Genomic DNA, 12,063 nt, shown 5'->3' with positions numbered 1-12,063 from the left:
ATGCCTGTAATACAGACATCAATTTAGTGCTAAGTAAGTGAGCATTCTGTTCAAAAGAATGAGAGTTTTTAACAGTCTAATTTTTTAAAAATCTCTTCTCATGGATAGTTTTTGTTTTGTTTTAAATAAAACTTACTCCTCGTGCTTAATTTTTTTTAATAAAACTTATTTCTTTTTCTTAAACAGACTGTTTCCAAAAATTGTAAAACTTGCAATTAATTGATAAATATTTTAACTAATATTTAAATGCATGTCAATGTCTTTCCTTTTATTTATTAAAAATGTACAACCAAATGCCACATCTTGATGACATTCTTTAATCCCATTCTTTCCTTCACATAGGTCTGAGTTGAAAATGACTGGAAGACCAAGGCTGCATCTGCACTGAAGAAATCATGCAGTTTGGCGCCACTTTAACTGCCATGGTTCAATACTATGGAATTCTGGGATTTGTACATTTGCAAGAAATTTTCTGTCTGAGAGCTCTGGTGCCACAACAAACTACAATTCCTAGAATCCCGTTGCATTGACCCATGAAAGTTAATGTACTACAAACTGTATTATTTCTGCAGATGAGGTCAGAGACAGAGATATATATAAGTGTGGTAAATCTGTAGTCATACTCAGATATTACTTTGCTCTCTTCAAAAAAAAAAAAGAACAAAAGATCATTTAGCCATCCTCCCCATTTCACTTTCCACATGTGGAAAGTAATACATCCAAGGAGGAGAGGTCCCTGTTAGATCAAGGCACTCAACATGAGCAAGAATCCTGTATAATCAGAGGTCCTGCTTGCATAGAGAGCCTCCACGCTTCATATGCGGACTGGACCCTCTCCACTTCTTCTCTCCACTGCTAAACAAAGTGACTACAGGAGGCATGGCACTAAGCACTCCTGCTTGTGTGTTTTAAAAAAGCAAGCTAATATCTGGATATGGCTATCTGAATGAATGAAAAAGAAAGAGAGAGAAACAAATATGCGATTTCATAGCCAAGCATGGATAGAATGCTGTGTAACAGTTTTCCACAGAAACAAGGAAGTCAGTGGAGAAGAACTACTGGGTTCAATATATTGTTAATAAGCTTTAAAAACTTCAAAGTCCATTGCATTTATGTTGGAGGAAGAAAAATTTTAACTATTAACTATTTTTCACTATTTAAATTAACCTATAAATTTAAGTTAAATGCTTGCACTAAAAGTCCTAGCTGAACCTGAAAAATGTCATTCATAGTTATTACTGATCTCTTTACCGCCAATTCCCATGTGCATCTCAGCAAAAACTCTGTCTAGAGAAACCAATCATCAGATTTAGTTTTCTGAGACAGTCGAAAAGTCTCTATGTTTTATCTGGGATAGAACACAAGACTACCTGGATGCAAAGAAGACCAGCCCCTTTCTTAATTTGCCTTTCTCTGTTGGCTTTGTAACACTTTTTTTTCATTCCTTATTTATTTAATACTTCTATTCTGAAATTAAATTAATGCTGAAATTCAAACATAAGTCAGTCACTCAGTTTAAAAATTAAAATAATTAAATTGCCTCTTTTTGTTAGAAAATTTCCAATTTAATTGATACCTAAATTGGTTTCAACGAGTTAGTTTGTATCTCTGTGTTTTATGATTAAATCCTTCTACCTCAAGAACTCTCTGCATTAAAAAAAAAAACCCACAAAACAAAACAAAACAAAAATCCTGGCCTGCTGAAATCTTCTGTTTGACAGGAAAATGTCACGTAACCTTCCATCTTTAGTCAGGAATGTTGTAGTCCTCATGAGAGAACTGTACCACATACTTTCTCTGAACGTGGAAACCAGCCCTGGATAAGAAGGCTCATCTGTCCAGCCATAACAGTGGATATAATCCAGTCTTTCTATCCTTCCTGAAGTTGTGCCAACTAAGGTTTCACCTGAAGCCTAAAGATTCTGCTGGAAGCTCTCTCTAAATTTGCACTGAAATCATACAGATTTCTACTTGATTACAGCATTAAGCAATACAGTATAGATAAAGGCCAAAAAAGATTGCTTGATTTTAATAAACACAGAGGTATGGGAACCAATACGTATGTTTTAAATCCTGAGTTTTCAGATCGTCAAAGTGATGTAAATTCATTTTCTTTTTCTTGATAAGGGAAGAAGGTCTTTTTGGTGTCATAATGTGAAAACACAGTAAAGGGCTTTAATACAAAACACGAGGGAATGTAACGAAGGAAAGAGCGCAAGAAGAAAGTAGCATTAAATTAATCCATGACTGAAAGTTTATATCAAGTTCTAAAGAAAAGGCAGACCTTTAAGACTGCAATGAGAGACTGGCAAAAGAACTTGCTGACTGAGTGGTGCTGTTTATAAGCAGGAAGCAAGAATATGATAAAAAGGCTAAACCACCAAAAGAGACCAGTCACAATGTAAAAACGTATACTGAAAATTTACAGAGGAATGATTTAGGAAGACACAGAAAGCACATTACAGTACTTGACTAAAATGAGTTAAGTAGCAGCTAAGGTTGAATACCCACTGGAAACTCCTATCAGCCTGAGAACAAGGAATGTTAATAGAAGCAGCTGCTATAGCAACAAAGCATTTATATGTGGTTGCAGTCTTGATGGTTGGCACAAATATAGGCTAGATGCTTGCCATGTAAAATATGCCAGTTTCATTTTTGGATTGCTCAGAGACCCAGCAGCAATCTTATTCTATCCAACTTCAGAATCAGTCTGTGTGACTTTCACCCCTCCCTGCCCTGTGCATATTTTAGTTTTTTTCTAATACACCCTCTTTATGCATTCTTCGTACTATCCTAATTTTGACACATTTTTTCTATTGACTGCATTTTTTTCAAATATGCACATATTTAATTATGTACATTTATTGTATATTTTAATCAAGAAAAAAAGCAAAACTGACAAAACCTGAAAGGTACACGTGCACTTAACAGTCCAGCAAACCACAAATGCGATACATTCATTTTTAAACATTACAGAAAATTAACGGGGCAAGTATGAGTTTAAGTAGGGAAAATGGAGCTGTAGGGGGGGAAAGGGTGTCAAAACAAAATTCCTCCCCACCCGATATCCGTAGCTCTGATTGAATTGTGACTGTTCACAGCTGTTTTCACTAATCTGAGATAAAATTCACAAGAGATACAGTCAAGAATTGCATGACACCTATTGCAGTTTTGTGGCAAGCCCTATGGAGTCATTCTCCTACCCATGTGTAGAGCATGTTGGTCCTACATCACTATGAACCCAGAAGCATTCTCAGCTTTCAAACACTGACCAATAATGTCTATGTAAGGATCTCTCTGTTTGGTTGAACAATGTTAACAGAGATTCCATGATAAGGAAACCTAATGAGACAGGGTTCCCAGTCATGACAGCCGTATAACCACATTCAAAACAATGTTTAGGGGAGAAACTTCCATGAGTGCACACTTCCACTTGTTCACTTTTAGCCTGACACATCAGTCAGTGAAGCAGGTCTACAGAGGGCTCAGTAGAATTACATTTCAAGAGGATCAAGTAGCCAGTTCATGGTGGGCTAGACTTTGAAAGTCATTTGTTGTTCTATGTATCCCTGTATTTCACTTATGTGCTAATCCAAACTGCTTTTGATACAGGGGAAGACAGCTTGATGTGGCACTGGAAAATGCATTTAATATACACCCACATATGAGCATATATTGGAGGGGGGGAGAGGAAAGAGTAAAATATCAGTGGAAATGCCTTGAGGTTTGTCTAAAAGAAACTATCTGGATCTCTGGCAAGAAGCAATCATATTTTATACTGGTTTCAACTTCATACTTGGTATATTTTGGCAGATTTTGCTGTTTTTTTGGTCAAATGATTAGTCTAAAGTGTTTCAAAATGTGTGTGTGCACATGTATATACTGCTGTAACAAATCTGAACATAGGAAGATTCCAGAGGTAGTTTTGGATCGCAAAGGAAGCACCAGCACAATGCAGTGCCTCATTCTACATATAGAAAAGATAATAAATAGGAAGATATTGGTTGTCCCAATAAAGGTATCACTGTTTGGTGGATTTTTTTTGTTATTGGGTTTTGTTATTGACCTGCAAGAGATACCCTTCCAAACCATCTGAACTAAGAACAAAAACAGCAAAATGCAGATCTATGACTAATATCGTCAATTTGTTTTCTCCTGATAATACCTTTTTAATACCTTGCCTGATGAAGAAACTAGTGGAGCTTCAAAAGCTTGCAACATGTATATTGTGCATTTTGGTTGGTATCACGGATTGGTGGGTTTGTGATGTTATTGATCAGGAAGATGTGAAATTTTCTTCTATATTAAACAGTGAACTAAGTGAACCTAGCAGAATAAAATATTTTATGTTACAGACATGGAATGTAAAGGCATTGTAAATACTCCATCTCAATTCCTATTTTCAGACCTAATGTGAAGTCTGGTCTCAGATCTAAAAGATCCGTTTATATGATGTCTCTAAACACCTGACATTCTATAAATACAAAGAGAACTTGTACAAAACCTTATACAGTGGGCTCTTCACACTCGCTTGATGTTAGGGGCACAAGACTCTCGTGAAAGTGGGAAATCTGCAAATAAAAAACTATTTTTTAACCTGAAAGAACAGCGCTCTAGGAATCTCTAGGTCCCCCAGTGTAAATTTATTGTCAACATCCACCAGATGCTGACCACAGAATCATACTGGAGGACCTACAAATGCCTTGAGAAGTGTTTTATCTGGTAATTTCTAGGTCCTCTGGTGCAAACCTATGGTCAACTTCCAGCAGAGTTGCACTGGAGGACCTAGAGATTCCTAGAGATAACTTGTTAATCAAATCCACAAATAATCAAAATCCACAAAAGTCAAAGCCACAAATGTGGAGAGCTGACTGTACTGTGGAGTTTCTTTTCCAGCCCGGAATACATGCCGGTATGCCCTTTTCCAGGAGGCTTCATTCCATCTCCAACATCCCCAAACACCACCACACCATTTTCCACCAATGATCAGTCAGAATACATAGTCCTCACATGGCTGTTTTAAGAACGAATCTCACACCTTTACATTTTTAAAATAAACTGTTGAAATTTTGTTCTTTTAAACCCCAGGGTTTCTTTAGGCATTTAGATAATGTCTGTGTGACAAGCACCATTTTGGCTATGAAAGAATCAGTACTCAAATACTGAGTACAATAATATATGGCATTATATTTCAGTTCTTGACAAACCTCTTCCTGCATAAGCTTTCATGAGGCAGAACGTGAACTTTGGTGCATGAGAGCTTATAACGCCAAAAATGCAGGGGTAGCCATGCTGACATGAGACAAATCCAAAAGTATGCATTATGGTGATCTTTATTAGCTCAACCAGAATGGGCAGAAGTCATTGTACACTAACTTCCAAAGCCCAGTGGCTTCATCATAAAGCAAAGGTGGTTAAAAACAACCCCATACATTGCTTGATGACAAAGCCAGTGGACTTTGAAAACTTGCATGTTGAATTTCATGCCTTATGGTTGGCTTAATAAAGGTATCACCAGAAAAGTGTATGTGTTCACACTATAGTTTATGTGGCTTTTTTGGGCTATGAGGCCATGTTCTAGAAGAGTTTATTCCTGACATTTCGTCAGCAGCTGTGGCTGGCATCTTCAGAGAATGCTGGCATGGAAGAGAGTGGGGTATATATGCGTGTGTGTGTGTGTGTGTGTGTGTGTGTGTGTGTGTTCACACTGTTAACTATTCACTAAACTCTATGGAAAGAATTATTTTTGCTTTTGCTTTTTAAGAAGAAAAACTTTAAAATTTAAACAATCTTGAGCTTACTTAAAAGTCATGGGAGACAGGGAGAATCCTTTGTTTTATTAAAACATAAGTGGAGTAGAAAAGATTGAAGCTAGCCCACTCTGATTTACAGGGCTGCTTGACGTTTCCTTATCTATACCAGAACACAAACAGTACATTTTTTAAACAATTGCTTCAATAGCAATAATGGAAAGGCAATATGAAATGCCTACTTTGGTAAAGCTCAGCTATGTATCAGCATTCGTTCATGACAAGAAAACAACTTTTCGTCCTCCCCCTCCCCACCTAAAATATAATATGAAATTAAATCACCATCCTCAAACGTTAGTAAGAAACAGACCATATTTGCATGAGTGTCTTGGAAATTCAGGAACCCAAAGTTCAAAATAAGATTTCCAACCTAAATTCTTTACCATGACTCAGTTAATAAATATAGTACTAGTGCAACACAAAGTGAACATAGACAAACAAATACACAAAGGCACAGCAGGACAATACAGATATAGTACAAGTCCGTGTTTGCATAGCTAGTGTTTTAATTACTGATGCTGTCTAAAATATTTTTTTAAAAAAAATTCAGAGCATGTGGACACACGTACACACAGAGACCATGTATCTTGAAATGTACAGAGCCCAAATATGGTATAAACCTGCACTGAAGAGCACAGGTCTAGCCTTCACATTCCCCCCCCCCTCCTCCTTGGGAGTATAAAATATGTAGAATCCTACCCGGCCATATTGCCATGGGCTGTGTTGTCAAGGTGACAGAGTAGCTCCAGGGTTTGAGCGTTACTTGATGAATCATCAGGGGATTCATGACTGCCTGATTCCAATTCCTTTGGCATCCTCCAAACAGCAGCACATGTCATGACTTTACTGTCTGAAGCTAAAGAACAGAGAATCATGTCAACAGATCACAGCATGGGGAGGTAGGGAGACATTCTGGGACACAATGCATCAGTATTTTTCCCCCTCCTTTTTGAAATTAGAGGCAAAGCACAGTGCATCTGCTATTTAAAATATTTAAATAGTCCTACTGAGCTTTACTCTTAACAACATAAACACATAGCTAAAATAATAGGTGACAAGTAAGCAAGCAATTTAATTCAGAGCTCATGAGGTTTCATTCACATTTCTAATATTTTAAAAAATTAAACATACAGCAGAGAATGACATTCCATTGGAAGGGCCAGGGCTGATTCCTGGATGTCCATTTCAATTAATGTTTGAAATTACAGTAATCTTCTGCTGAGGATGCCATTTTTTTAGCTTAATGGTAAGAATGCAGACATAATTTTAAGGTCTCATGCTTTTGGCTTTGCTGGGTCATCTTTAATATGCAGGTCTGACATTAAATCACCTCTTTGGTAGAGAACATTTTATGAATTCTATAGCTATAAACCCCCCGCTGCCACCACCACAGCTGCCACGTACACACACACCAGGTTTGACTTTCAGCATAATACACAAAAGATTCTAGATAAAATCCTCCTAGTTTATAGTCTCCCAAACATTTCAGTCCAAACCTTTGACACCTTTGGACATTCCAGGAAGAGCCTTCGAGACATCATGTATTAAAATGAAAAACCAAATGTATTGTATATACTCATGTATAAGTCTAGAAATTTTAGTCTAAAAATTGACCCAAAAAACTGTGCCAACTTATCTATGGGTCAATTTAAGTACTGTACTTTAACTCTTATTTTAAAAAGGGAACCTTCCCCTGGTAAAAGGCAAAAGTGTAATCTGTTCTGGAAGCACTGACCCTCATCTACTCTCACAGCCATCTAGCCCTCAGTGTGAATATAAACAGTTATGCCTGCTGGATTTTTGTACGTTCTTTGGCATCGTGTTCTTTTGTTCAATCCTTAACATCCTTTGTTATAATTTTGGCCCCAAAACCTGCCCTCGACTTATACATGAGGTCAACTTATAGTCGAGTATATACAGTACTCTTGAGCATTGAGTGAAATCATCTAAACAAAGGATATTGGTTCATGGAAGAAACAATGAAAAGTTCGAGATACTGAGGAGATTAGAGACTTACTAGAAATGAACGTGTTTAAACTAGATCCTGATCCAGGATTTGATCTGGTGTATTGGATCACAATTCAGTCCACTCTGGACCAGTTCAGACCTGCTTCAGTTTGGAGTTCAGATCACCAGTCTTCCTAGTTACGTCTCCTGGAAAATCTAAATATCTATAACCTTTCTTTTCTTTTTCTTCTCCCCGCCCAAATTCTGGATGAAACTTGAAAGGCACAGTATACCCTCAAAAGGGGTTAATTGTGCCAAATTACATCCAGGTAATTTCAGGACTTTCTGCAAGGATGTTGCTATTATTATTGGTATTATTATTATTGGGTTGCAGGGTTATTATTATTATTATTATTATTATTATTATTATTATTATTAAATATTTTCATTCCTGTTGTTTTCATTGAAAAAAATTTTTAGAAACCTATGGATTGCTTAATCTTGCCAATTCATGAAACTTTGGTCCTGGCACTGTCTCCCCAGTGCATTAGTGGTAAGAAAGAACTCTTGATGGCATGGAAGAACTTCTTGATGGTAAGAACTATTTGACAGTGGAATATGCTGCCTCAGAGTATAGTCCAGTCTCTTTCTATGGAGGTTCTTTAAACAGAGGCTGGATGGCCATCTGTCAGGATCGCTTTCACTGTGTCTTCCTGCACGGCAGCGGATTGGACTGGATGGTCCTTGTGGTCTCTTCCAACTCTAGGATGCTATGACTCTATGGACAGCTGAAACAATTTTTTAAAAAAATAGCTCTGAAAACACACAAAAAGGTAAAGGTATTACTCGCTGACAAGATTGTCAAGTCATGTCTGACCATAGGGGGTGGTGCTTATCTCCGTTACTAAACTGGAGCCAACATTGTCAGAGACTAGTCTGTGATCATGTGGCCAGCATGATTGCACAGAATGCTGTTTACCTTCCCACCTGAGTGGTACCTATTTATTTACTTGCATTTGCATGCTTTCGAACTGCTAGGTTGGCAGAAGCTGATGGGAGCTCACCCCATCATGCGGCACCCGGGCCTCAAACTGCCAACCTGCCAATCCTGCAATCAACAGAGTCAGTGTCTTAACCACTTGAATACACACATTTCCCTTAACTCCCTAAATGGCAGTAGCTCGTAGTCAAATGCCTGTGGTTATTTTACCCAAAAAAGAGAATAAATTTCAGCCTATTAATGAAGAATGATGAAAAAGAGTATTGTATCTCTTAACGTACCATTAAATCTAAGAAAAATCAGAAAACTCTCTACTTCGCTATCTGTCAAAAATACACATACACAAGCAGCTCCAGAGCAGGAGAACGAGAGGAAATGCCTCCATTTCCTAAGCTAAGAACAAATAAAAGAAGAAATATGCACAACTCTCAAGTTTTCTCAGCCTCCTCTAGTCTCTGCCTTGCCCTGAGCAGACCTCCAGCTATGTAACAGGGAAAGCAGGAAACAGGAATACAGAACTTCAGTGGCACCACATGCAAACCTCGCTGTTGCAAATTTCGGTCAAGCTAATGAGACTTTTGCATGGTTTGCAAGCTATAGCTGTCACTCTAGCCCTGCCCCATCAAACCAGGTCCATTCTGCACTGGTGGAGGGAAAGAACTTTCTAGCATTACCCCATCCCCTGAACAGTGAAATGAACATTATCAGGAAGTGGTCAGGGAAGTACTGAAGTGGTTTCAGGCAGTCTCCTGCAAACCACTTGGCCTGCTAGCACAATCTACTCTGGATTCGCTTGGAATTGAACTGTATCAGCTAATCTGTTTTGGAATTTGAGTTTCATCTGAACCATATACACACACATGGCTTTAAAAGAGAGAGTTTTAAACTCTTGCACAAATTAAAAAAAATTAAACAGCCCACTTGCAAAAACATTTCAGTCACATGAAGACAAGAATCTTAAGGTCTGAATCTATGCCCCTCATAAAACTTTCATACTAAATTTATCCTCTTTCAAATGATTATCATCCTGATTTAGTCATGTTTTAAACATTCACCATGCAGCACTGCAAAAGGCTGTACAAGGTGGTAGACCTGGATGTCCTCAGCACATCAGCACCCAAAAGCTCATTTTTGGTGAAGGACATAAAAAGATCATTATTAATAGTGAAATGACAAAACAAAGGCTCCAAGCAAAAATTATCTGGTCCATAAGACTTAACTCAGTAGTTCAGCCATTACTTATGAGGTGATGCTATAAACAAAGAATGCTGTTTAAACCCAGCAGCAGCAACAGCAGTGTACAGATTGCTTCACTGCATTCCATTTTTGTAATACCTGTATGATTCCATTTTTGCAATACCTGTATGAAGTAAATTAGAGGTAGAGAAACTTTGATTTACTCATTTACTCAAGGCTACCCAGTAATGGAGATGGGGTGGAGACAGAGAAGAAGAACCAATGAGTATATACTATATATATTGTGTGTATGTGCCTTCCAGTATCCTGTCAACTTAAGGTGGCCCCATAAATTTGACAGGTTTTCTTAGGCAAGCAATACCCAGAGGTGGATTTGCCAGTTCCTCCCTGTGAAATAGATCCTACAACACCTACTATACACTATACAGAATATCCTATATAATACACTAGTTATACAATATATCTGTTGCTGTTGTTGTGTTCCTTCAAGTTATTTCTGACTTAGGGTGACCCCCAAGATGAACCTATTATGAGTTTTCTAGGGCTGAGTGTGTGTGACTCACGCAAGATTACCCAGTGGGTTTCCATGATCAAGCGGGGAATCGAACTCTGATCTCGAGTCGTAGTTCAATGCCCAAGCCACTACACTACACTTGCTTTGTATGATACACAGGGAGGGAGCATACTATATATATATATATATATATATATATATATATATATATATAGTGTGTGTGTGTGTGTGTGTGTGTGTGCGCGCGTGCTACACACACATTATATATACACACTATGTACTATAATGCTGAGCAACATACACAACAACAACAACAACATTAATAAAGAGAGTCTAAGGCAATATTATGTGCCCCATGGAATCATAGCGCTGGAAGGCTACCTATGGGCCATCAACTCCAACCCCTGTTCAATGCAGAGGCCATCAGCTCCAACCCATTGTTCAGTCTTTCTGAATGAGTTCAGATTTGGATGTATATTTCTATATTAAGAAATTCAAGAGGGAAATTCAGCTCCGCATGAGTCTGAATGAACAGTATCAACAACTGTATGGTAGGAATGTATTGACAAATGCATCAGAAAAGATATTTTTGAGTGTTATACACTGATCAATAATATTCACTGGTGAGCAAATTGCTAATATAGGTTGTTGCCCTGTTGTGCTTTTCTTCAAAGAATACATTCTCACTGTACCCTTTCTGGTGATGGGCAATAAATTACACAGGACTGAGCACCATGTGGCCTCTCCAACTTGTTCTTGCAGCCCCCAGAGCCACCCCCCACCAAAATAATTTAAACATACACACACATACAAACTGATAATGGCACTCCTGGAAACACACAATTGGAATACTGTCTGCCACCATACCTTTTTAAATACAAAAAGTGGAAGTGAATTCCTACCAATTTTAATTTCATGCAGAGGAGATGGTGTAGCCACAAGTGTGGCAGAGGGTAATATGGCTCCTACAGCCTCTGAAATTGCTTCCCCTGATCTATACTAACAAGGGGAGGCCATCTTGGAAGTTAAGCAGAGTCAACACTAGTGAATATTTGGATGAAAGACCACTAATGAATACCAGGTACTGTAGGCTATATTTCAGAGGAAGAAACTGGCATAACTACCTCTGAGGATTTTTTGCCTAAGAAAACTCCATGAAATTCATGGGGTCACCAGAAGTCAAAAGATGAGTTGAAGGCATGTGCACATACACACATCCATGTATTTTTGTCTCTATCACAGCTTCAATAGTGCAAAACCTAGAGACATGAATTTGGCATGTATATTAAAGAACTCCTAAGGATTTGCACCTGGATGTTATTTGGGGGGGGGGGGGCTGTTTATGGACAAATTTATTTTAATTTAAATCTGTTTGTAGCCTGCAGTGCCATCATTAGTCATGAGGTGGCAAACTCCCCTAACCAGCAGAGACTAAGCCATCACACCTGGCATTGTGATTTCCCCAGGTGGCCATTAGGGAGTTCCATGTGGGCCAGAGGCACTATAGGGAAAACAGTATACTGCCTGTAACTACTGTCCTCCTTTGTATAGCCCATACACATTCAAAAGAAGAAAAAGAATAGGACAGAGAGAAA

General features: G+C 38.2%; 1 protein-coding gene across 2 annotated transcripts in view; it reads right to left on the bottom strand.

Moving 5' to 3' along the window:
* The window catches only part of EIPR1 (EARP complex and GARP complex interacting protein 1), a 91,282-nt gene that overhangs the window by 34,346 nt on the left and 44,873 nt on the right, over positions 1-12,063 (bottom strand). The window contains exon 4 of one of the 2 annotated variants that reach the window (XM_042467083.1): positions 6,510-6,666. The exons of the other annotated variant lie outside the window; for it this stretch is intronic. Coding sequence (XP_042323017.1) covers positions 6,510-6,666 — 157 coding nt within the window. The remainder of the gene's footprint in view (positions 1-6,509; positions 6,667-12,063) is intronic. 2 annotated transcript variants of the gene reach the window in all.

This window comes from Sceloporus undulatus, chromosome 1 (assembly GCF_019175285.1).
Source record: "Sceloporus undulatus isolate JIND9_A2432 ecotype Alabama chromosome 1, SceUnd_v1.1, whole genome shotgun sequence".
Classification (NCBI taxonomy): Eukaryota; Metazoa; Chordata; class Lepidosauria; order Squamata; family Phrynosomatidae; genus Sceloporus; species Sceloporus undulatus.
The sequence above is the reverse complement of the archived record's forward strand: the minus strand, read 5'-3'. Positions and strand labels throughout refer to the sequence as shown.